The 26334-nt window shown below is 43.3% G+C and overlaps 4 protein-coding genes across 9 annotated transcripts; 1 reads left to right on the top strand and 3 right to left on the bottom strand.

The window, feature by feature from the left end:
- Positions 1 to 587: 587 nt before the first annotated feature.
- prph2a (peripherin 2a (retinal degeneration, slow)) lies at positions 588 to 5642 on the bottom strand. The gene is made up of 3 exons (XM_061708867.1): positions 4679 to 5642; positions 3029 to 3275; positions 588 to 1898 (listed from the first exon to the last, which is right to left on the bottom strand). Exons 1-3 carry the CDS (start codon positions 5257 to 5259, stop codon positions 1692 to 1694), a joined length of 1035 nt encoding a protein of 344 aa, XP_061564851.1. The 5' UTR covers positions 5260 to 5642; the 3' UTR covers positions 588 to 1691.
- Positions 5643 to 7388: 1746 nt separating this feature from the next.
- tbcc (tubulin folding cofactor C) lies at positions 7389 to 12360 on the bottom strand. 2 transcript variants are annotated; one of them, XM_061708866.1, is made up of 2 exons: positions 12303 to 12360; positions 7389 to 9522 (listed from the first exon to the last, which is right to left on the bottom strand). In XM_061708866.1, exon 2 carries the CDS (start codon positions 9473 to 9475, stop codon positions 8435 to 8437), a length of 1041 nt encoding a protein of 346 aa, XP_061564850.1. In that variant the 5' UTR covers positions 9476 to 9522; positions 12303 to 12360; the 3' UTR covers positions 7389 to 8434. The 2 variants fall into 2 exon arrangements, with proteins under 2 accessions (XP_061564850.1, XP_061564849.1); XM_061708865.1 differs by having other exon boundaries at positions 7389 to 9592; positions 12303 to 12339.
- bicral (BICRA like chromatin remodeling complex associated protein) lies at positions 10592 to 20656 on the top strand. 5 transcript variants are annotated; one of them, XM_061708797.1, is made up of 13 exons: positions 10592 to 10652; positions 12716 to 12777; positions 12930 to 12975; positions 13289 to 13337; positions 13430 to 13495; positions 14201 to 15472; positions 15553 to 15601; positions 15697 to 15737; positions 15829 to 15878; positions 15974 to 16119; positions 16208 to 16302; positions 17630 to 17732; positions 17816 to 20656. In XM_061708797.1, exons 3-13 carry the CDS (start codon positions 12935 to 12937, stop codon positions 18298 to 18300), a joined length of 2397 nt encoding a protein of 798 aa, XP_061564781.1. In that variant the 5' UTR covers positions 10592 to 10652; positions 12716 to 12777; positions 12930 to 12934; the 3' UTR covers positions 18301 to 20656. The 5 variants fall into 5 exon arrangements, with proteins under 5 accessions (XP_061564781.1, XP_061564782.1, XP_061564780.1 ...); XM_061708798.1 differs by lacking the exon at positions 10592 to 10652 and adding an exon at positions 10813 to 11155; XM_061708799.1 differs by lacking the exon at positions 10592 to 10652 and adding an exon at positions 10898 to 10914.
- On the bottom strand, positions 20539 to 25638 carry si:dkey-21c1.4 (uncharacterized protein C17orf80 homolog). Its single transcript, XM_061708844.1, has 5 exons — positions 25443 to 25638; positions 23001 to 24302; positions 22027 to 22137; positions 21741 to 21857; positions 20539 to 21658 (listed from the first exon to the last, which is right to left on the bottom strand). The coding sequence occupies exons 1-5, from the start codon at positions 25450 to 25452 to the stop codon at positions 21630 to 21632; spliced, it is 1569 nt and encodes a 522-aa protein (XP_061564828.1). The 5' UTR covers positions 25453 to 25638; the 3' UTR covers positions 20539 to 21629.
- Between the last annotated feature and the right edge of the window lie 696 nt (positions 25639 to 26334).

Here is a 26334-nt window from a genome sequence, read left to right as displayed (position 1 = left end):
TTCTTCATGTCAGTAGATTATATCTCAGAAGGACGGATAAACAGTGCCTCACTGGTTATTATTTATCGATATGAAAGGGAAAAGGGATCAAAGGATTCACTGTGTGCACCCTCTGACGTGAACACTCACTCCAGAGCAAATTAAAGGCACAGAAATATCTGAGATCAATAAAGGCGGCAAGTACGTGATGTATTTTACCTGCAAAGTACCCTAAAGTAAAAGTGTCATGTGAGTACATGCGGGATGAACCTCCCCCTCACACACACACACACACACACACACACACACACACACACACACACACACACACACACACACACACACACACACACACACACACACACACACACACACACACACACACACACACACACACATGCACTTACACTAGACATGTGAAAAGTCATCCCATGTCCATGTGAAAGCAGTAATGCCATGATTACCCTTATCCTATTGAGTTAATCAGGAGCCCTGCAGCACTCGGAGCACGGCCGACTCTTGATCTCAGCTTTCTGAAACTCAAGGTCGGCGCAACACAATATCATAATTTCCCCGTCGGATCAAATCTCTAAAGTCTTTTATTCATGAATACATTCTCTTCTACACAAAACACTCAAAGCCAAAAACATTATTTGGAAAAAAAAAAGAAAACAAAAATAGGTTTAACATACATTTACATAAAAGCTTTAGGTGATTATGTTATTTTTAAAAAAGTAGTTTTTTTCTCTACACTATGTACAAAGACTCAGTTGTAATGATATAAATACATATACATACATGCAGTATGTGTCAATGAAGAGATACTGAAAGCACAAGGGAAAACCAGAGCAAAGATTAGAGGACAGGGGTCAGGAGCCCAGATTTAGCTGCCAATTTCCTCCACATTGGAATTGCCCCCCGCTTCCCTCCGGGGCGTCCCGCTCGACTCCGACGCCGCTCTCTTCAATCACGTGCCACGACCTTCACGCATTCATCCTGACTCGATGCACTACATCCTACGAGCTTATCCAGCCTTCAGAGGTGGACCTCAGTATCAAAAGAGCTGAGTGGGGGGAGGGGAGGGGCGCTGGTATGTTTTTCTTCTCTTTTTCTTTTTCTTTTCTTTATATACAGTATGAAATATGAGCCGAAACACTAAAGACAGGTCAACATCTCTGTTTGACGCTGCGATTCCAGGGATGTAATATGTAAATATCTGCATCTTTGGCTTCCATGAGAGGGGGGGTTGCATAGCAACCACCATCCCCACAAAGCTAGGAGACAACTATACAAAGGAAAAATTACAAACCTACTTTGTAATTGAAAAAATTAAATAAAATAACCAACTGATGTGATATTGACTGGTTTATACTTTTGCATTAAAAACCGAACCAAGACTTCAAATCTCTAAATATAAGCTGTGACTAAATGTTGAATCTGGATTGAATTGACTGAATTGTTTGCTGCTTAAAAAACAAAATTAAAAGCTTTGTTTTGTTTTTACCTCAAATGAAATTTCTATGTTTGAAAATATGGAATTATTTATTGAAGAGGTCCATTTATAATATGTCCATTTGACGTGAGGCTGTTGCCATAAATTTGGGTCGGTGTGTCTACAGAACAGACGCTGATAGAAAGCAGCCGTAATTGCAAGCCCCCGTTCTTCTCTCCACAGTGGGTGGGAGCGTTCACAGTTTCTGGGGGGGGTTTGCTCAGCTCACTGTTGCAACACCTTCCTCTCCCCCTTCCTCCACCTTTCCGCCTTTGCCCACAGCCTTCATTTTATCCATGATGTCAGTGAACGTCTCCTTGACCGTCTTCTCCAGCAGAAAGCCCTCGCTCTCGGTCTCTATGTCCTCCGGGTTGGCCAGCGTGGACAGGGAGCTCTGGACGTACTGCAGGCCAACGGTCACAGCAACCTGTTGGGAGAGGCCACACAAACTCTCAGTCGGATGAGTTAACGTACAGAGATCTTTGCACAGATCAAGGAGATTAACAGATACATCAAATAGTTTTAAATTAAAACATCCAAGTCTTAATGGATCTATTCAATTGTCGAGAATTTCTATTCTTAGTTGAAGAAGAAAAATGTAAGAAACTTTGTTCAGATTTGTCACCTAATTCATCTAGAGCAAAAGGCTCAAGCGTTTGTGGATGAAAACGTCAGCTAAGGAGATAAAGAACTGCATGAACTGGGTCTGTCCCTGTCACCTCCTGCAGATTAGCCTACTACTCCTGAACCACTTTCTGTGTCGGCCCAGGCGCTTGCATAACTTCTCTCGAATCTGGAGTTCCTTCATTGGTGCTGCAGGAATGGTATAAGGATAAAGAGGATGGAGGTGTTTTGGAAGGAGATGCATTAAGGGGATAATACCAGCAGCGACAGACCGTTCACAGGAAGGAAGGATGAAACAAATAACAGAAGCACCAAGTGGGTCAAAGCTTTGTACGTTTTCACACTGGGCCATCTGTACATTTGTAAACGCTAGTGTTATTTGATTGTAGGGATGCCTGCAGAGACAAACCAGCTTATACACTGACTAGAAATACACATGCATGTGCAACACAGTGTTGGCATGTCTGGGCTAACACCAAAGAGCACCGGCCACCTAAGCTACTTTTGTCACTTTTGGAACAATTTGTTGACCAAGTTCAATCAAAAACCTTCTTGACCTTCAGTATACTTAATCATAATATGTGCATATTCATATCATCCCAACAGCTCTTAATAACGTCCCTGTGAGTTCACATGAATTCACATGTGCAAGACAGATTTTTTTTAAATGTTAGTGACCTATTCTGCATTATGACATACTGAATGTGGGATTCAAATAAACACTCAAATCTTGAAATACATTGAAGATGATATGGACTAGGGGGAGGGGGCGGTGCCCGATCTGACCAGTGACCAATGAGAGCACCAGGTTATTGCATAATAAATCTGACCAATGTAAATTGCAGAAATATGACAGATAACCAAAATGCAAGCAGAATGGTCCAAAACAATCTTTGAGAGGGTTTATGATATTAACACATCGGGGGTCCTGACCTCCAGCATCGTGACCAGCACCACCAGGGCACCGATGGTGTTCATTATGCCTCCATAGTAGGAAATCAGGGCGTCGCGGCAGCCGCCCTTCCACACGTTGAGCTCCTCTGTGTAGTGGTCGTAACTGTAGTGAGCCGTGTTGTTGGTCATCTGGTACTGGATGCAGGGTCTGGGGGAGCTGGGGTTACAGCAGCTGAACGGCACTCCGTCCATCAGGTACTGGCCGTCCACATTGCTGCCAATGCGACTAAGAGGATGAGGCAAAATGTTGAGTTAGTGTCATAAAAGTGATGGTGAAATGGGGTCATTCAGGATCTAACACTTCTCTGTAAGCATGTGTGGGCTAAAACTAATTAAAAGAAGTCCATTTAAATGGAAATAACATGAACTTTTACGTCTCTGTTGTTGCCTTCTAAACTATTGCTTCATCAGTATTCTCAGAGAAAAAAAAAGCTGATGTCATCATCAGTTCCTCCCGTTGTTATTTACTGATGTGACAGCTTCCATCAGGAGTCCAAGACGTAAACATAACTGGATAGGTAGAAAGTTGCCACCTAAATTGCATATCTGGGTCAATGCTCAGTCTGAGAAGCTGAGCTAAACTGCGACTGATAGTAATAGGTCAACGGAAAAACAAGTGTGATTGGATCACGGCGCATCAATGATTTCCAGAACCACCACAACCTCATCAAAGCCCAATTATAATGACCCAGATCACACTGAGGCGAGAACTATGGAGAATTAAGGAAACACTGTCATAGGAGCCATCTTAAAACGTGAAGCTGATATCTAAGCTTACATTGATGTATATTTAGCTGAGGACTATAAGATTCAGTAGACCCATAATGGCATCACTGCAACATCAGCAGTTCATAAACCACTGCCTGGTTGGATAATATTCTACTTTAAAGCAGTTACTTTGCAGTCTTGGGTACCCATATTGTCATTTCTGAGGATGAGGATGTTAAAATGTCCGGCTACATGACGAAGCTGTTGAGGAGTGCTGCTCATGGACAAATGCCAGGTCCTCCGCAAATTGGACAAGACACTGATTCTTGCAGGACGTGTAATCCAGAGATTAAACACTAATTATGTCTAAAATTACAAAACTGTCTTTTGCACAATTAATGATGGGGTATTGGCACCAAGGAGCCCCAAATATCTGGATTGTGACAGTATAATTCATTTTACTTTATTCTTTTCCATTTTGATGGCACGTATGTTTTTCTTCGCCTCATCACCAAGATAAGAGATAAGATAAGATAAAACCTTTAATAGTCCCACAGAGGGGAAATTTGCAGTTTACAGCAGCAAAGGGGATAGTGAGAGGGGAAATTTGCAGGCCCTTCCCGTCTAACCTTATCCATAAAAGTGCAGCGTAACCTCGTCCCACCCTCCCAACCCCCACCACCCACGCAGCGTTCTGGCTGTAGCTGTCACGTGTAGTCGTCACTGTTTCTGTGATGGCGAACCTGAGTGAAGGAAAGTGAATAATACACCTCCTCTGACCTCTGCAAATCAGCTTACACCCATCTCTCCTGAAACAACACCTAAAGCCCCCCAACTCGCAACTTATTTACTTATTAAGACTGATAAAGATCTGTTTTACCGCCATGACATGCATGGTTATCAAAGTTTTCATTCACTTACTCTTTGACCTCTTTGGCGCTGAAGTCAAGGTAGCGGTTGCTGACCCACTGAATCTCAAACCAATCTCTGAAGTTGTCATTCCCGCAGCAACGAAACTCTATTTGCATCAGGTCCAGGGTCCTCTTCATGTAGCAGCGTCCCGGCGTGTCCGTGTCCTTGTAGTACCTCATACCATTTCTCAGGCCTTCGGCCAGGGTGAACTGCAGCGGGATCCTCATGATGAAACACAACAGAGCGGTGACAAGCATCAGGGCGTTGAATAACACGCAGAACACCAGGAAGCTCTTCAGCACGGGCTTCCACTTTGCAAACTTTGTAGGATCCAGAGAGTCGTAGCAAACTTTGCCCCCAAAGGCGTTGATGGCGCAAGCTAAGAGACCCATGAATATGAGCAAGTTGGGCAGGAAGTGGCTCTCGTTGTTGTCCATGAGTTCTGAGCGCTTTCGCAGCTCGATTTTGAAGAACAGGCCCAGGCTGAGGACAAGGATACCGGCCAGTACAGCAAACCAGTACATGAACCAGACAGTCTGGGCGAGCTTTACTCGCTTTTTCAGATCGAACTTGACCACCATCAAAGCCATTGTTCAATGTGGGATGTTGTCCTTGGCGGTGAAGAAAAGAGTCAAACTGCGTTGAACAGCGCGAGCTGGCGCTGAGCTCAGAAATGTCCAGATATAAGTTCTTCAGTACCTGCAGGTCTTGTTTCCTCGTCACTTGTTTTTAGATCAGGGTGTACTCTGGTTGATCCAGAGATCAGCTCAGCATAGCATCCATCCTAGAGCAAAGGAAGAGACGAAGGACCTAAGATACGTATTTCTGTGAAGCCTTTTCCTCTCCCATTGTGACAAAAACGTAAAAGCTCAGAAGGTTTCAGGTTTGTACCTCTTTTTCCGCTCTTAAGACACAGGTGAGGCTAATCGTGATGTACCGTGCTCTTGGAGAGGTGGAGGAATGCCACAGAGACTCATGATTAAACTCAGAGTTGCAGTACGTCATGCTAAGCTCCTGTAAGCAGCCTGATCCAATTTCCAGAAATCCCTCCACACAAGATGAGCATGATTGTAAGCTGCTGGTAAGGGCCATAATTGGTTTGAGGGTTCACGTGGTGGTAGCCACCCTGATGGACGACACCGGGAGCTGAAGGCTGACAAAGATCATTGACATGACAGTGGAGCACATCCATTTACAGGTACAGGGTCCACACCTCCATCACAAACCAGATGCCTTCACAAATAGATGCACTTAATTAAGCTTCAGAGACACTTTGACAGAAACAAATGCCTTTAGGCTCACATCCATGGCTGGAGAATCGCTGCACATTCATTTATTTACAACTGGGCCATCACAGACCAACTTACCAAACTTTTTGCTATGGTCGTGGATTTTTTCAGGGGACAAAAATGTTCAAAATACTTGATAGGGCCTCACAAAACTCTAAAGCGCTATTGTGCTTAGAGAACATCTGACATGACACACTATTAGATTTTTTAAGTTGGGCCTTTATGGTTAAAGTCGACATTTACTGTTATTCTTTCGAGGCAACAACAATAATTAATGTTTTTGTGCTTACTGAATGAAAAGTAAAGTGAACATCCATAAAGCTTTAAAGGTAATTCAAAGCCAACCAGCTGTTTATCATCTGCTGTCATCAAATTTGAACCTCACGACTTTAAAGTTTCTTAACTTAGAGACATCAGTTTTCAATATTTCCTTTTACTATTAGTTGCGCCTCTAAAACATAATGATAATTATTATAAAGCAAACTACTAAATATGCCTTTGGAGTTGGACTTAAAGCAATTCATTAGCTCTGCCATAAATTATACTTTTATGAAGCCTGTGCACTTTTCTTTACTTAACCTGTTTTTCAATCGGCTCAGAGAATCCCAAGTCACGACTTGTAGAAATGACGTCATCTTTTTCTTTCTGTACAAAATATTGATTTTAGTTCATCAGCTCACTATACATTAACTATTTTACTCTGCGGTCTATTTTGCAGATCCAAACCTTACAACCTTAAGAGATTTGCACAAAATAGTGCAGAATTTTATTAGACGCAGTGTAACTTATTCAGAAATGTTAGTCTTTTTTCATCATTCGACAGATTGATGTGACAGGAACATCGTGGAGCCCGACTCAGTAAGAACATGAGCCTGCGCTGAACCCTACAACAGGATCCAATCTTGTTAAAATGTACAAAATGTACAATAACGGCATCATTCATGGCAGAGCCGTTGTTTTTGATTTTAGTCGAGTTCAAAGGTACACCCAATAAAGCATCCGTTTAAATCAAATGTAAGTGTATTATTACAGTCATTCAGGGTCAGAGGGGCCCGTTGGAGCCCATCCAGGTGTCTTATGGCTCCCCAGGGTACATCCGTCCAGCCGGTTCATGGCACGGACACATAAACAACCTCACATGCTCCTGAGGTCAATTTAGACTCACCATTTAGCCTGACGTGCATGTTTTTGGACCGGAGTGCCCGGAGAAGATGCACACAGATGCCCTGAGAACACGTAAACACTGCTGCCGCATTTGTTTAAAATACTGCAGTAGGTTGAAAGACTACTGCTTATATAAAACTCATAAACCATAAAGTTAACTTTGGGGGGCTTTTAAGAGAAAGTTAGTTTTTAAATCAATGACAGAAGACAGAGCAGAACAGTCACTGTAAATAAGATCACAACAAATAAAAGCCTCAGACCTTGGGAGCTTCAAGATTATTTATTTGTATTATACTCAGCACCAAGCTATTTACGTTGAAACCTTTTCTGGCTGCTGTAGAGATTTTAAGTTTTAACTACAGTGACATGAAAAGCTTTTATTTTGTAGTATACAGTCAAACAATGGGTTTTAATTTTTTTTATTAATGAACAAATATTAGTTTACCAGAAAGCCACAACTTGGAAATAATTAGGGAAAAGTACTTCTAAATTTAACTTAACACTAAAACAGACTGACAGTTCCTTCTTTTACAAGGGAAAAGTTGTTGATGGGATTAACAGTGTTCGGTGCTCAGGTAATTGAGTTTGTGTTCCCGGGTCCCAACGAGGCATGATCACACCTCTCCTTCATGTCAAACAGACCAGAATAATCCAGCAGGATTTCCCAGTCGTGAAAACCTCTGGATAATGTCGCAGAGCTGGAGTTTTCTGAATGTCAAACATCTACGTTTGCTCTAAGAACAATATGTCTTGAGTGGGAACCAAAATAAAACATGTAATACATGGAAAATTGATTAAATGTTGAAACTAAATTCACGTAATGAAAGGCTTGCTCAAATCACCCTCAAATTAATCATTTTGAAGATTTAATTCAAGCATAAATCCTCAAGTGTTGATTGATACTTTACACTCATTAGGGTTTTCTGTATTTTTCTTGTATTACAGCAATCTGGATATTTTCAGGTTTTGGCAAAGAAACCAAATAGAAGTTGGGTTTACACAATTCAGATTAGTTTGAACACTTTAAACTCCTTTTTCAAACAACTTACATGCACAAAGTGATTAACCTTAAACGTGCAAAGAAACATAACAAGGATCTTTAAGCTTAAAACTACTGTGAACCACAAACTCATCTTGGCCAAGAAGTGAATTTCTTTATGAAAAGGCTATATATATATATATATATATATATATATATATATATATATATATATATATATATATATATGTTAATTAGGTGGACTGGTGTCTAAGTAAGGCAGTAGCATCACCATCATAATATGTTAAATCTAAACAATTCAAATAATAAAACCTAAGGGTCCCAGGTGGTTTTTCTTTCCATTTCAGGGATGACGGTCCAGTTTGGGGATGGTGTCCCTGCAGCCAGCCAGTTAAAGTCATCCACCTGATTCCAGTTGTTCCTGCCCTGATCTAGGCCAGACGCAGAAAAGTCATCTTGCAAAGTGGGATAAGACCAGGAGAATGGGGCGAAGCTCATCCCTCGGCAGTACTCGATGATGGCCCGACTGGTAACGTGTAGATACACCTGGGTGTCCGTGGTGTTGTGGGTCCTCAGCTGCTGGCAGGGGAAGGCCAGAGTACTGTCCTTGCAATGATCTATAAACACTGAAGTGGATACAGGACCACACAGGATCTCACAGCTGTCGATGTGCTTCAGGTGCAGGGTGCTGGGGGAACCATACAGACGCACTTTGCAATTGGTCAGATGAGTCAACAGCAAGTCTCTGTGTAGGATCTCCTCTGCTGTCATACTTAGAAATTCATCCTTCCTGTGGGAGAAACCGTGCAGGTCTGAGGGTGGGGCTCCGTCCACGCCTGTTGTCCCTGGATCCGCAGGGCTGGCAGCATCAGGGGGGGTTCTGTCCGCCTCTGGTGCTGGTGCTGGTGCTGGGACCGGCTCTGCCGCTTTACTGCGAGCTCGGAAAGCAAACTTCTTCTTGGGGAGAGCCTCCTCCCGGGTCTCGGCGAGAGACGCCTGGAGCTTCTGCAGGGCGGCTTGGGCTTTCGTCAGGTGGAAGGACGTGAGAAACGGCATGCTGTCATTCAGAAACTTCTGCATCAGCAGGATCTGGGCCGTGGCCTCCTCCAGCCGCAGGGTCGCAGCAGCCCTGTCGGCCCCGGCGCAGCTGGACAGCAGCTGCTGGACGGAGTCCCGCTGCTCGTAGAAGCTGCTGGAGAAGTACGAGCTCTTCTCCTCGGCGAGAGACTGGCTCTGCTGGGATTCTTTCTTCCGCTCGGCGTCCTCCACCCGCGCCTGGTTCCGTTTGTGGAGCCGCTCTTGTATTTTGCCGTTAAACTCATTTTCCTGACTGGTTTCCGCAGGGTGGTCCATGTTGGCTGCCGGTTTGTTGTGGAGATGACGCCGCCGTTCTTCTTCTTCTGTTGATGTTGCAGAATGGACATGTTACTTCTTCGTGGCTTCCATTAAATGACGAGCGGACACTGCCCCCTGCCGCAGCGGAGGAACATTAATCATTAATTAATCAAATTACCTGGAAATAAGATCAGCATGAGAATACGAACCAGAATATAAATATGTTAATGTTGTTTTCATTTTTTTTAAAGGTACTTCAATTTCACTTTAAGAATTTACAGTTGTCAAATTAAATGAATACAACAATAACAGTACTCACAAAAGGTTAATGTGTTAGTGTGCCTTGTAGAACTTCTGTATTGTATCTTTTTATGCTTTTATTACTTTAATAAACACAGAGTTGTGATAGAAGGAAAGAACAAAGTGATAATGTATATGTTTCATCTTCAGTTTTAATGGAAATAAATAAAGTCAGCTACCTGCAAATAATCAGAAGATGAGATTAAACATATTTATCCATGTGTCATATTTTAAAGATGCTCTGAAAAGAAGATATGAGAATTTCCCTATAAGACAAGGAGATATTTTATGATAAAAACTTATTTTAGCAACATACTTGTCAAATACGATTATATAATTTGGATTACAAGTAATTCGTGACTGTAAAACAGTTTTGAGTCTTTCAAAATAAAAAAAACTAAATGCTGAACATACATTTGTTTATACATGTTTAGTAGAATTCTTTGCAGTGAACTTTCATCCTTTCTGGTTTTCGTCTAGTTATTGCTTTTAATTATACTATATTCGTCTTCTGACAAAACCCAAGTAATAAAAAAAGGAAAGAAAACACAAATAAATGTGCAGGTTTTGCACTTATTTCAAACTTCTATGATATCAATCATACCTGAGCAACGTAAAGGTGTGGCAAACACAGGCTCGCCCTCTACCGTTGGTGATGATTGTCTAATAACATTTATCCTATATTCACGAGGGATATAAAACATTTTATTATAACCCACATAAATAGAAATACGAATTGAATTGAACTTATCGTAATTTATAACAAGTGCTATTGAAATGTGCGGGGTCGTGAGACGCCGATGACCGCTGCTGATTTCGGTGTGTGCACTACCCCGACGACCCGTGCGGCGATGGCGAGGAAACCCCGTTGACGAGACACTGCTTTTTCATGACGGTGAGTTTCCCCTTTGAGTGTATTATAATTTTGTGATAAAAATTTCAAGGAAAAAAGCACACACGAGCTCCTTCCTCCCTTCCTTCAGGGAGGGAAGAGAGTTTGAGCGGAGAGAAAAATCTATTCGAGACAGAACAGGGACGGCGAGAAAAAATATATGAGTGGGAGAGGGAGAAGGAGGAGGAGAAGGAGGGGGGGAGCAAATTAAAAGTTGCCAAATGGAGATATTGGGTTTCAAGAGGAGTGAGACAGCAGTAAAAGGGTTCGCCTCTTCGACTCGTCTTTATGTTCATATGCTAATCGGGATAAATATTTATGGCTCGCCACGGTTTGGTCCTTTAAGCCTTTTCGACGAGTTCGCGCCGCCGTTTTCCAGACACGGCCGTCGCCGACCTCGCTCTCGGCTATAGCTAAAGAGCCAGGCCGATGCGGGACGGCACCGCCCGGACAGCGGCCCCGCCGGGACCCGAGCCGGCCCAGGCGGCCCGGTGGAACCCTTCTAGGTTCGGCATGGCCACACTAACGTGACGCCGCTGTTCGTGTTGGCAGATAAAGCCGCGGCGAGGACAAATGACAGCAGAACCAGCACGTCAGCGACCACGGGCTGCTTGAATGCGACCATCGTCATTCTGTCGATTCAGTCTATCTCTGGAAATAAAACCCGCCAGCTGCACAGTCCAGTGTTTCAAACCGCAGACAAAAAGAGCAGATTTCAGCCGCTTCTTGCATGCTAGGGGGGATTTCCGAGACTTATATAAGCCCACACCTGTACAAAACCATTAAAACGCTTCAAGACAGATGGCTTGGTTTTTTTTACAGTCGTGAAATTGATACTTAAAAAAAAAAAACAACCCAAAGCATAATTTACAAAGGCGTCCAGTTCTGCTGAGCCGTTTGCGACTTATTTCGGTCACCATGGACACTAACCCGAGCTCCAGTTCACACATCACGCTTTTAACTGTTAAAATGGGGGGTTAGATTTTTTTTTAAATCTTCTTCGAGTTTAACATTACTGAAAAAGTAGTGGAGTTTTTATTTATTTTTTTTTTTGGCTTTTACTTTTTATCTGTCCACCCTTGGCGTGGTTTTGAAATAAAATACGATCGTACTTATTAGTTTCCTATGTTTGATTTTATTGTGGAAAGGTCGCCATTGCTTCCTCTTAAAAAATTTTCAACGGCCGTTCAAGGACCAACGACTCGACGACTGTGACAACCGAACATATTTTATTATACATCTCAAAACGATTAGGACTGTGATTAAAGCCTTTTGTTTTTAGTTTATATTTTGTTGCTACGGTATATTTACAACGGCTTTGTTTTAGTGTCGCAGCCAGCTCGGTCTTTGTTCTCCGTGGTTCAAAGATGGAGGCTGGATGTGGTTCGCCTGCAAAGACAGCCCAGGGACAGCGACGGCCATTTTACAGCACTGCGGCTGTTTCACACCCTCAACAATGACAAACATGCGTTTAGTCTACGTTTAAACATAACATCCTTTCATCTGGGGTACATTCTTCTCAAATACCAGCCCAATTTTACTGGCCCAGCTGCACAATTTTTATTTATTTTTACTTTTAAACATTTATTTTATTTTATTTTTTTTTACATATTTTTACTGCAACAACTCAGTAGACATTAAAATACACATTACTTTGCTGGATTTAGCACTTTCCCAATGGCTTGATTTTGTCCCCCTTTTGTTGCATCAATGTTTCACTGCTGGCTGAAACTACACTAAGCCTGACAATGTGGAGATGAGCCTGAAATAACTAACATATACCTTGAAAAGGGGGAGTGTTTTGTACCCAAATGCCCATTTTTACTCTGCAGACAGAGACAGCCAATGTAGGACAGCAGAAGAGCTTAATGGGAGGGAGTTTGTGTGTCTGGCAAGCATTTGTAGGAGGGGATGAAGGCCATCCCATCCTTTACTAGTATACTGAATAACAAACCTTCCCTGCACATCCCCTGCTTCATATACTCACGTTTCTGCTCCACATAAGCCACTCTGCTGCACCCACAAAGGCATTTTCATTATACTAAATGCATTTTCTCCCCCTGCAGCCCAGCCTGTCTCGAGAGAAAAGGTGTTAAATGACTGAATCCATGCTTCCTGCTGGAAATCTGTGAGTTGGATGTTCTCACAACAGTAATAAAAGTACACAGTCACCCACATCTGAGAGTAAAACATGGTCCTTGACATGACAAGTCTGTGCACATTCAAACATGAACAGAAAGCTCCCACATTCTCACCTCCAATCCCTCCACGCTTTTTCAGGTGTCATGGATGATGACGACGATCGCCGTCTTCTGGATATTTTAGGGTAAAACAAATAAATAAACTAGAGCATTTATGTTGTCTGCTTACTGGGGTTTTAGGAAGAGTTGGTTGAAAGTCAACAGCCTGGCCACACCTTATCTTCCCTCAGAATGACGAGCAACATGTTTAATACTTGTCTCTGAGACCATAGCTATAACTGTATTTCCCCTCTTCCTGTTGAATAAGGGAAGTTAGTTATTGGTTGAGGTGCAAAAATATTCTTCTGAACAAACTAACAATTTTGAAGCCACGCTAAAGTTATTTCTCTTCACAGGTGTTTTATTGTCTTGTAAAGTCTAACCTTTTCTTCTTTTTAGAGATGTGGATGCACTGAATGACTATCTCCATGGCAGCAACAGCAAGTCTGTGAGTTGATGTTCTGTTTTGTCAAAATCATGAACGCATAACCTGAACATATTGATCAGCTGGCGGTTGATTGTCCCTTTTTGTTTCTATAGATTGAGGAAGATGATGTGACAAATGCAGCTTATGGATCAGATGGGTCCTTATTTGCTAACGACACAGTAAGTATGATATGATGTTACTTTGATTTCAACCAAAACAAGCAGGACGCACTGGCATTTGGCTGAATTATTTGGCTAAGCTTTCACCTACATTTTAAACTGGGAGGGTGGTACATTGCAGCACTTTTAAGGTTTTTGGCACAGCTTCACCTGTTTCCATGGTGAAAAGCTGCATGGAGGTGGTAAAAGTTTGAAAAAGTCAGGACTTGTAGTAATATATAGAACATTTTCAATATTTGTCCAACATTTTTTGATATGTGGCCTCAAGTTTCATGTAAAAACACTGACTACCAGTATTTAAATTGGATGAGAGGGAAAGCAACATTTCAAATTAACCAACCAAACCCATCCTCATTGATTATGTAAGCCAATGGGCACTTAAATAGTAAGATAAGTTGCAATGGAATTACTTAAATATGTTATATATGATGAAAAACTGTATGATGATAAAGAAAATATAAATGTGTTGTAAAAGAATGATGCTAGGGCCGCTCGGTGGTGCAGTGGGTTAAGCAAGCGGCCCAAATACTGAGGCTACTGTCCTCTTGCAGCGGTCGCAGGTTCGAATCCCGGCCTGCGCACCTTTGCTGCATGTCATCCCCATTCTATCTCTCTACCCCCTTCCTGTCTGCAACTGAATACAAATCTTAAAAAAAGGAAAAGAACGATGCTAAAGTGTAGTTTTTGTTCTGATACGTTCTTCAGGCCGGCTCCGACTCCTGCCTTAAGGATGGCTCTTCTGCGATGGGGGAATTTGGCGAGGACTCGGTCGGGTCAGGCCTCCAGCTCTCCACCAGTCTCTCATTTATCGAAGACGAGCTGGGCAGTGAGAGCTCTCCTGCAGAGATCGATCTGGGAGGAGAGGACCAACCCTTCGATATCCTGCAGAAGTCCCTCCTGGAGGCAGACATCACGGAGCAGACGCTGGCCCAGGAGGCCTTGCTGGACTCTCAGCCGGCTCCCACTCTCGTGCAGGCTCCCGGTCCCTTCTCCTCCCAGCTGGTCTCGGGAGGCTACGGAAGTGGGGTGGGTGTGGTAACCACGGCGACGGCTGCATTCCCAGCAGGCCAGTTGCTGCAAGGAATGTCTCCGCTGCCCAACGGCTCCGCCCAGCACATCCAGGTGTTGGGCTCGTTCGGGACGGGTGCCGGCGTGATGACGCTCAGCAGCTTGGAAAGAACTCCTCAGATCGTGCTCAGGCCCGGGGTGCCTGCAGCCCCGGGGGGGGCCGCGAGAGGGGGGCCCGTATTTGCCCCTGCTCAAGGGCAAATAGGCCAAGTCGGCGTACCCTTCAAAAATATCCCCCTTCAAAACATCATCATCCAGAGGGGCCCGGGAGGGACCCAGACTATTGTCAGACCAATCCAGCCCAAACCCCCCCAAGCCGGGGTGCAGACTGTCTACAGCCTGGGTCTCCAGCCGTCTTCCACCACCGTGGCTAACGTTGTGAACACTAATGCAGGAGCACAGTACACCTCCAACGGCTCCGTAGTGGTGCAGCCGTCACTGGAGCAGCAGCAGACGCAGGCCCAGACCAACATGGCCCCCGGGCAGTTCCTGCTGCCCAGCTCTCTGGCTCTCACACAGTCCAGCAGCGTCCATAACGGCCCCACCAACCCTGGTTCAAACACCATAATTACCAGTCAAAACACGGTGCAGATTGTTGCAGGGCACAACTTCACCGCGTCACCAGGAAGTCAGCTGATTTTAAATCAAGGAGTGATGAGTGGGAGTCAGATCAGAGGTCCCGTAGCGCAGACGTGGACGGGGGTTTCGTGCGCCAGCTCCACCCCGGTGCAGACATCCTGCACGACCGGGCGGCTGACTCTGGTCGGCCCAGCAACGGCGGGGATCGGCGGTCAAGGCCAAGCCTCAGTTTGTCCGGTACAGCGCCTCCTAGTGACTCAACCTCAGAACTCCACCTCTCTGTCCCCCTCACCGGGCAACCTGACGCAGGAACACCAGGACTTCAGACAGGTATAGTCTGCTGTCCGCCACTCTCACTCCACCTTTCACCTGCACGACTGCTGTCTGACCAACACGGCTTTATTTTTCAGAGTTCTTCATCGCCCGCCTTTAAACAGGTGCAGCTCAGCACCTTACACGGTGAATAAGCTTTGCACTGTCTTTTTAAAATATATTCAAAGTGAGTGTCGTCTGCTGAACTAATTGCTTTTTATTGTTTGTATGATTTCTTTCAGCCATAAAAACCCCAACGCCAGATTTGATGCTAAACGCTGAGGTATGTTGGGTGTTTTTTTTTCAAATGCCCGTTTGAAAGAAGCCGTGGTAACAATATAATTACAGCTTTGGGTCGTACATGTTCTCTGCAGGTTGGTGCGCAGAAGAAGCCGGTTATTTTACCCCTTACGAGAGGAGAAATGTGAGTTTTGTTAAAACACCTGGGGTAATTGTAAGTTTTAGTTGGATTTCATCTGGACGCTGACCAGGTTTTGTTTTTTCCTATTAATTGATAAGGGTTTTACAGCAGCTGAGGAGGGATCACGCTGGAGTTTACAACCCAGATCGGCTCCAGTTCACTTCAGTGGACGACGCGCTGCTGAGACTCCTGCCTTACCACGTGGTCCACGGGGCTCCACCCAGCCACGACGAGTTCCTGCAAGGTACAGCACTGAAATCATTCTCCTGACTCACACGTACAGAAGGAAATGGCTGTTATCTAAATGCTGCTTCGTGGTTGCTCGTTCCCAGTGGATGAGGAGTTTGAGGGTGTCGCGTCTCACGTGTTGAAGAGGACACAGTCCATGGTGAACAAATACAGACGGCTGCTGATGGTGGAAGCTGAGGCAAGTAGACGCCGGAGGAGGTGGTCGTATATATGCACAATTATTGGGGATTCATTATAAACCTACATGACAATCTGTTAAACTTTAAACCTCAAACTCTAGGAAGTCAATTGACCCTTTGTCGGCCTTCTGATTGGTCCCTGACTGACCAGTCAGAAAAATAATTCTCCGTTGCTCCATCCGGGTCAGAATATCCGGTTGGACAAAACAGCCGTCTCTCTCGTTCACATCAATGGAAAATCCATACTTTTTATTTGCCTTGTATCTCTCTCTCGCTCTATCGCTCTATCGTCAAGTTTAAGAAATTGTTTAAAGAAAATATTGTAAATAAATATAAAACACTATAATTATAAAGTATACTATCAAAAACATTCTAGGATGTGAAATGTCAATTTTATATTTTGTCTTACTTATTTTTTTTTTCTTCTTTATGTATTGTTTGTTTTCACAGAGTAAAAGCTAATGTCTCATATTTTTGCTGATCATAAGAAAAAAGGGTAGGCACTATAAGCTACGGCTTCAGCCTACACCTTTTCGGCAAAAGAAATGTTGTTTTTTTTTTTTTTTCCTTTTCATCTTGTTCTGTACAAGCCGAAATAAAAATTCAAAGATTCAAAGAAGAAAGATTCAAAGATTGTATCGAAATTTAAATTACTGGATTATTTTTTAAAAACTTTATTAGTAAAAGAAACACTTCAGAGCACACTGCACACAGTGTAGTGAGGGTGCAGCGTATTTTTTATCCCCAAACTGGCAGAAATCAGATCCGTACTTCCAAAACAGAGTCTTCTCGGCAGCAGCTACAACCCATAGCTACAACCACGGAAGGCGTTTATTTATTTATCTTGAAATGGTTAAGCGGTGTGTTTCGGGCACTTGTAAGAGAGCATCACAGGAATACATTTCATCCCCAAACCAATGGTAAATTATGTAAAATGTCTGTTTTGGATACATACACACTCGCAGTTCAACACTTCCACTATACTATCAGCTAAACTAATCAAAAGATCTCGTTTTCGCCGACAACCTCAGGTTTTTAAACTCACTACACGGTACCTGAAGTGTTCCCCTTAATTTATATCTAGTTGCTGTTGATTTTCTTTGGTACATTAATTAGAAATAAAGTGATGTAAAACCCCGTTTTTACTTGGAAGTGGACGGGAGTGATGACAGGTCTGTCCGACCTGGCAACAGGGCTCGGGGCTGGACAAAGGGTCAATTAAGTCCCACCTCAAAGAAAGAGAGTAATCCAATCAGCACTTGAGATTGTGATGCATATTATTAATGATACGGGGTGAATATTTGCTTGTCGCCTCTCTCCCTGCAGCGTTCCAGTCCGTCATCAGAAATAGTGATGATTGACAGGACCTTCAACCAAGAGGAGCGCAGCAACCTGACGCAAGACAAGCGCATGGTCCTGGTGGATCCAGGTATAAGCAAAAGACAAAAGAGGAGTATGTTTGTCACTCAAAGCCTTTAACTAAACCCGTCCTTTGTTCTGCCCGGTTAATAGATGGCTTCATGGAAGAGTTCTGTTGTGGGACAAAGTCCAGACTTTTCCAGAACCCCTCCCCCCCTCAGTCGGCCCCCGGCTGTAGCTGGGATCAGTCTGAACGAGCTTCCGCCGAGCCGCCTTACAGGACAGACTCTCAGCCGGGGTACGAGGACCCGGGTGGGAGTGAGGCTGAGGGAGCGGGTTCCCCAGAGACACTCCACCCGTCACACCCAGAAACCAAGAGGCTGCTGGACCTGAAGAGGTCCCAGCAGTGCTCCAGGTCCAGCAGCGTGGGGAACCACAGCCCCAGCTCTGCTAACTGTCACCCCCAAGGTAAACCCTCGCATTTTGCAGCGTCAGGAGGACAGAGTCCGTACCAAGCGCTGCACCACCTGTCCCCCCACCCCATGCAGCCTCAGTACTCACCGCAGCCCAAGTCCCCCGCCCCCCTGGACACAGATTCAGCTTTAGAGGCCGCCGTCAACAGCATCCTGGAATGTTGAGACTGACGTCTCATCCTCATCTACACTTTCAGCTTCTTTCGTTTGTACCAGTTTCCCCCTTTTTCAAACTCCCGCGTGGAAACATGGTTACTCATCTTTCAGGTCTGTGATGTTTGCGATGCGCAGCCATGTAGCATGTACGTAGTCGGCATTGGGAAGGTTTTTGAAGCATTGCTTCAGAGTGACACCTCAAGGTGAACAGAGGCACTTACTTACCTATAAAGATCCGGGAACATGTGCAATGCAGTGGATCGACATATGTAAACCTTTGTTTTGTTCATTTTAAAGTTATTTTAAAGCAGAATGGTCCGCAACGCTAGGAAAAAGAAACCGTTTTGCAAGCGATGCAAGCGTTCCTCTCTTCAGAGACGACAGTTTGTCCCAGTTCATCTTTTCCTCCCACCGCAGGAGGAAGAGTGCGGCGGCGCTGTGCCTAACTGTAGGTTTTTATAGGAAAGTGTTTACACAAAGAAGCTCTAGTGTTCATCAGATTCATGGCGATGTCTCTTTCAAGCTGAGCTCAGTCGAGACTCGTTCATGTAGACAAATTGCACTAAACGTCGTCCCTTCAGGAACTGGACCCGAGGGCCGGGTTGATGCCGAGCACGTTGGGGGAACTAGAATGTGAGCGCGAAGCAGAACCAAAATCTGTCTTCCTGCTTCCGGCTGCCTGTAACGAGGACGACCTGAGTCACACTAGAATCACCCATCACATTCATGTTGCTACACTCAACAGTGCTCTTCTCTTTGTTTCTCTCCGTGTGCTTGAGTCACATTTTCTTTGGCATTTTTCTTTTGTACCTTAAAGGTATGCAAGTCCCGACACAGACGCAGGACAAATCTTTGATCATTTCATCTCCCGTTTGTGTCCGTGGAGAAATTAGTCCTCAGATTGAGGAAGATATGTTGAATGAATCTTTTTTATTTAGATTTTTATTTCCTCATTTTTAGAAATGACATTTAAGAAGAGGACTGTTTTCGTTTGTCGTGATGTGTTACCCTGCATTGTGAACTTGACAGTACCCTCATCAAATCGTTAAATGACCATAAGGGGTCGTTGATTGTACGTATGTTTGTCTGCCTTCTGCATAGTTATATGATGATCATATCTGTTAATCTATGCTTTATTACCTTGACACATCTGTCAACGTGTGCTTATCTACTCACGCACACCGGTTTACAGCTGTTTTTGTGTAGTTTGCCATATTTTTCACATCATTCCCAAGTGTTTTCCAGTTCTGCACATTGCTTTTTTTTTTCCTCACTTTGCAGTTGTTCTCACCTTTGCTGTGTTTTCATTTTCAGCAGCACAACCAAAAAACATAGAAGAGAGTGGTCTTGTTCAGAAACTCCCTCAGTTTTATTTAATGTATTTTGTTGTAAAACAGGTTTGTGGCACTTGAGGATAAACAGACTGATAGTAGGCCTGTAATATTCAGATTTTTACAGAGTATTTTGGGGGGGTTTCACAGTTTTTAAAACCCCAAACCGTAAATTTGTTGTGATAAATATTTGATCCTTGTTGCTAGCTACACATTTCTAAACCTACTGAAACTGCTCTTTTGATCCCAGCGCAGTTTCAATGTTCAAGTTAGATGTGTAAAAATGTTCCCAGGGTTGTTTTTTGGATGGTACCACTTACCTCTTCTGTGAAATACGATTGCTCACAGGTGAACGCAGTAGACTGAAGGCCTTTTTAAGTGGGGTTAAAGTTTCTCCTCCTGTTTTTTTTTGTTGTAATTATTTTTGGAGTGCCAGCGACCATCACAGCCTGCCTACATCTCAACATCAGCCCTTGCTGACCCGTGTACACTGAGAAAAAACTGGGCTCTGCTTTGGTAGTAAATATCTGAAGTCAAGCGAGTGTTAGGTGAGATTCTGTGTTTGCACCTTCAGGGGACTGCTGCAAGATTTCGTGCCTCTATAGCACTTCCATCCATACGAAGGTTAGTTTTCTGATCACATGAAGCAGGACATGCTGGTGAAACATTGTTATCTGGATGCATATCAATGTCTCTGGGGCCTGGTAACAAAATCCTCCCCCACCTGATCTGCAGACGCTTGTTTTTCTGCACCCACTTTCACTGTTTGTCTCACTTGATTGTATAGTTTTGTTTTTCTTTCTCTCTTGTTTTGCATATAAAATGAAGTTAAACAAAATATTTATAATTTTTGTATGGACAAAAAAAGAAATTGTTTAAGGAAAAACAAGAGTAAAATGAAAATTATTTTTATTGTTTTGGCTGAGAAGCAATGTCAGTAAAAATAGTTACAAAAATGCTGTCATTTCTTAATTTGTAGCTAACATGTTCACTACAGCGGCGAGAAGAACCAACAATAAATTCATTTTGAATAGAAAAACTAAACTGGTCCAGCCCGCCTGAGAACCTCCTTCAGAGTCCCTTCATTACTATTCTGCAAGTGTTGCACACTGGCACTGATGGACGATGCGTGCATAATCACATCATGCGGTGGAGTACGCTTTTGCAAAAGGGAAAAGAAAAATATATATATTTGCAACCCTTCACAATACAATCACATCGGGACTTTCATTTTTCTTCTCCCTGTGGCGGCCCGAGTCACATTTTGTTGAATAAAACATCTTTTGGATCTCTTTAATCCTCTCCTGGACCCCAGAACCAATGCCTCTGCACAAAAGGGCAGAGAAGATGTTGCATAGCAGTCATAACTCTCCCGAACCCTTTTAGTTTTAGTAACGCGCCTCTACAGTGACCCCTAGTGGTCCTTTTAGGAAACACATGGCCACCGGAGGCTGAAAATTCATTTTATAAGAAAAACAAAACAAGAATCAGATCTTTGGTATTTTTTCCTCATCTAATGTCTGAAAAAAAAAAGAAGATAAACACAGGTGAATAAATAATTTACAAAGACACAAAGTAACAGTTTGCAGATGAGGGAGTCAGTTAAAGGTAATAAATTACACACAAATAATTATTGATAGTCATCCCCCCCCAGTATATTTAATAATGTTCTTTTCTTGTTCTTTGACAGTGTCTCCATCTTTATCCCTTTTCCATCACATTTGATCATTTTGACAGTCTTCAGTCAAACTAAACTGAAGTTAACAACAATGGCATCAGGGTCGGGTAACAGGTGACACCATTTTTGTCTGGACCTTTAATCCATACGTCACATTTGCTATAATGCTAAGCTTAGCAGTTTCTACCTCAGATAAGTGCTTCTCCAAAAATAACTGTTTTATAAAAATAATTTCTCAGAGAAAACCTATGAGCTGGATTTTGGACATGATTGCTCCATCACAGCTGCGTTCCTCACGGTCGTGTTTTTCCAAACAGTTTCCTTCAACCTCAGTGATACTTCCTCCAACGACTGAGTTCTGAAAGAAAGAAAAAGCAAAAGAAAAGAGTCGTCAAAATGAATCCAGTATAAGGAAGTAGTGAAGTGATGCTGACACTCACTTATGTGAGGGTAACTCCAGATGTAGCTGAGCACGCAGTAGCCAGCCAGCAACATCCCCAGTCCACCCACGCCTCCTTTCTTCACATCCACGTACCTCCTGTAGTACCACCGCCACCCTGAGAGAAGCACAGGGGAAACACGTGCACAACTCAACCAAGAACAAGCCAGAAGCTGAACAGAGCAGCGCTGCAGCAGCTCAGCGCTGTGAACACGAGCCTCCAGCTGCTGATGAGGAGCAGACCTCAGCAGGAGCCATTGTGAGGATGCAAATGATGCCGTACCAACCTTTTTGCACCATTTCTACAACATCTCTGGGATGAGTGGGGGTACTGCCGGCCAACCAATCAGGTAACTCCCTCAGCCTCACCTGTCCAAGGCGCTGCTGCGTCAGTGCACCTGCAGTTCAGAAACACCCAGGAAGAATCAGCGCACAGCCAGATGAATGCACACTGTGTGAAGACGCTTTCATCACAGCGTAACATTAACAACTCGAGTAGTTGACAAAACCCTGGGTTTTAACTGAAGAAGCCAAAGCTCTAAAACTTTATCACATACAAAAATTATAAATCTAAAATAGATAAATATAGAACACTAATATAAATTATCTTCATATCAAACTGTCTAAATTATGCAACTTTCCTCCTGCAGCTGTCCTCAATCGTGAGTGACCACATTTATTTTCTTCTCTTCTTTGTTCATTTTCTTTGTTTTGTTCGTTCGTTTCATTTTCTTCTTATTAGTATCTTTTTGTTTCTGAGGTCTTCCTTTTGTTGAAAAGGATAGGCAAAATAAGCCATGAGGCTTCAGCCTATACCTTTTTGGTCAAAAAAAAAAAAAAAAAAAAGGAAATGTGTACATATATATAATATATATATTTATACCTGTGTGTATACATATACAGTGTGTATATGCAAACATCTTAAAATGTAAATGACCAGAACAAAATAAACTAAACTAAACATCTGTCTCAAGAAGAAGAAAGAATGATGGAAATCTGAACAAAACGTCTCATCAAGAATTTTAAACAATATTTAGCCTTAAATTATTTATTTATTTTCTTATTGAATCAATGGATTCCGTGGTTTGTTGTAAAATAAGAAAACATTAAAAATGGTTTGGTTCAAAATGGTTCAAGATGTACGATATTTCCATCCATAAAAAAACCTAACTTAATCTGCAACTTTAAGCAAGACTCGCAATGTTTAATGTCAGTTTTAAACTGGGCTTCAATATCAAGCGATGCTTTTTGAAATACTGGCCTTCATTTGGCTTTTCGGCAGCGTCCTGCTTCCTGACCTCCGGCTGAAACTCCCCCCCCCTCCCGGGCAGAGTCTGTACCGCCGGAGGATGAAGGAGAGGGCTGGAGAACTGTTGGAGGGGAGGGGAGATTGAGAGCAGTCCTGTCCTGTGATGAGCCGCCTTCCACACCTCACTGGAGCTGATGGTGCACGGAGCAGGAGGAGCTAGTAGCACTTGAGAGGATGCATGTGCAGAGAGGAGGGAGGCGGAGGCAGAAATTGGTCCTGGCAGTGGGATCGAATCTGATTGTTTAGACTTCTGACCCGACTGAAGCTCTTCGTACTCGGTGCTGGTGCTTGGAAACCGGTCTGACACAGTAACAGCATCCTTCTGGGTCTCCACTGGAAGCAGGACAGGACTGAGATCAGTGCTGCCTAGTGAGACAGCGACTTCAATGTTGCTCAGGATGCTGGGCCTGCTGGACTGCCGGTGGGTATTAGCTCGTCCTAATGTGGCTTTAACATCCTGGAGCGTCACTTTCACCTGGTCAGCACTTCTTGATTTCAAGAAAAATGCACTCGCAGACACATCCTCACTCCCCCTCTCACCGTCCACCCCAAAGTTGTGTCTTGCAGTGAGTCCTTCGTTACTGTCATTTGTGTGAGAGTTCAGAGACTCAGATGTATGTTGAGTTGTTGAAATAACCTTCTTCATCTTTGACACCTTCTTTTTAGGAGAATCTTTTGATTTAGTATCCACAGACAGAAGGGCAACACGACCCTCTGCGTCTTTGTCTTCAGTAGTTTTGATCTTTTTCTCTTCAGACCTTCTGAGGCCTGGACTCTGCTTTTCTGAGACCGATCTGGGTCCCTTTAGCGGGGCCTCTGTAACCTGGTCAGCCTTTGCAGCTTCTATCAATGCACGGAGGCTCTTCTTTTTTGGTTTAGAGGTCGCGGGAGACAGAGATGGAGATGCAGACAAGAAAAGGGTGTCAGTCTTGATTTGATCAGCAAGCTTCTGTTTCCTCTTAGTTGAAGATGGAAGCAACGTTGAACTCAAAGACGCCGACGATGGTCGTGACACCGTTGAACCCCTCTCTGTTTCTGCAGCTGTTGCTGCCGAGGACTTCTGCGAGGACTTCTGCGGGGACTTCTTTCCCTTTGCTGTTGTGTCAGACAGTGCTGCAGCCGGTTGAGGAGGCGATGCCTGGTTTGCCGGGACATCTTGTTTGGCTGGAGGTGTTTTAGAGCTTGCTGCTGCTTTGCAGTGTGGCAGGTGGCTCTTCAGTCTCTTGTATGTTTTCCCACAGAAAGGGCACACCTCTGTGGGAAAAGCATGACAATAAGTAATGATGGTCTTTAACTACTGTGTACTGCTCATACCTGTCAAGTCTCCCGTTTTGGCCGGGAAACTACCATATTTTACCCCTCTTTCCCGCTGTCCTCCCATATTAGTATTATCCCGTAAATTTCCTGTTTTATAACATAATAATTTAAAAAAAAGCATTATTGTGCCTCTCTAAACTGAATTGTAACTAACCTCGCGAGAACGGCCACCTGCTGCAGCCGGGGTGGCAGTTCTCGCGAGGTTAGTGGCGACAACGGGAAAAAACTCAGAACAACAAATCAGAGATGGATGGATGTGACGAGAGAGAAGGGATTTCTACCAAAAAAAGCTTAGACTTCGTGTAAATATCTCTAAAAATGGGAAACCGAATTTACTTTTCTAAAGAGGAGCAGGATGGAGCTCAGTCACGCATTCTGAAAGTTATTTCAACTCGAGTCACAGAAACATGCGTCTGTGTCATCAGTCAGTGAATGTCAGAGAGACACATGAGTGAAAATGTAAATGTTTCACTTCAAGACAATCAATGTGTATATAAACTGAAAATATTTAAAATAAATACATGTGCTTAAATTCCCTTGTGTTTTCATCTCTATTGTAGGAATTACATATACAGGAATGTCCACAGCGTTTCAGTGTCATAAAGGTCATCCTGTCAGATTCTGAGCACATAATTGTAGTTTGTAAGTGGTTGAAACGTAGTTATTTAGATGTTTTTTAAACCTTAAAATGTAATACTGGACCTCGGTTGGGCTGGTGGGACAGCGGTGGAAAATGTCCCTTATTTTTAAATCCCAAACTTGACAGGTATGACTGCTGCTGCACAAAGAATAAAGGACAATCTAATCTAATCTAACTAAAGCATGGCACTAAAGTGCAAATGTTTAGAAGTTATTAAAAACTATGTGAAAAATATGAGCTTAGATGACTGAAATAATAAAAACAGACTAATCCATGCTGTGTTATCAACTCTAAACGTATGTAACAGTACGGAGGACGACTGTGAACAAACTTTCTAAACAAGCGTGTACAGATAGCGATCACGTTGGCTGCGTTTAGATCACATGGCATCCCCGTTTTTCTCAATTTCAGGCAGTTTTATGACACTAAATACTCACCAGGGCTCATTTTGCGTTATGTTTAAATTGCAGTTAGATAACCTTTCTCGCAGAGGCTTGAATAAGCTGCTTGTGGTCGGAACCAACTGTTGCAACGAGGAGAGAAAGACCCCTCGTAGGTAGCTCACGGGGAGCCTGAGTGAAAAGCACTGTACTCATGTATATCACATGGTATCTGTGTTTATTCCTTGGATGGTTGTTGTTAAACCACCAAGTTGTTGTTAAAACACTGGTTATAGCGGGTCCACCTCACAGTTACGGTCCTGCCTGCGTGAACGTGTTGGCGTGTGTTCAGAGGGCGTGGTCCGGTTACCATGGTGAGGCGAGATGATTCACTCCTCCCGACTTCCGGTTTAGCGTAAATCCCCAAAGTTACCGCTTTGATCGCGAGTTGTTTGGTTTAAACCTGTTTTACGTGGGTGGGGGTCCACACAATGATCTCATGAGCTGATTTGAGTTGAATATCGTTTTAAATGTTTTATTTCTTGCAAAACAACACATTTCAATAACAGTAAAAAGGTTTTCTTCTGCAACAGAAAACCACCAGAATCTTTGTTCATCCACACAACTGCACTTTCTCAGCGATCAACTGAAACTGGTTAAGGATCAGGGTTGAATTTGCAACAAGACTAATCACACCGATGAAGACAAATTGCGCCTTTGATCAGATGGTGAAAAGAAACGAATTAGAAGTTGAAAATAACATTACACGCCATCCGATATATAGAAAGTGGGACTGTAATGGGATATAAAAACAAAGATGAAAGTTATGGATGTTACAATCCCCCCAAAATCTTTATTGAAAAGGTCAAATTTAACATCTTTCACAAGGATATTCTTCTGTATTTTTCTTTTTTTGTAGTTATGGATCCAATATGAGTTACATCTCGGA

The sequence above is a fragment of the Cololabis saira genome, chromosome 19, assembly GCF_033807715.1.
Source record: "Cololabis saira isolate AMF1-May2022 chromosome 19, fColSai1.1, whole genome shotgun sequence".
NCBI lineage: Eukaryota > Metazoa > Chordata > Actinopteri > Beloniformes > Belonidae > Cololabis > Cololabis saira.
The sequence above is the reverse complement of the archived record's forward strand: the minus strand, read 5'-3'. Positions and strand labels throughout refer to the sequence as shown.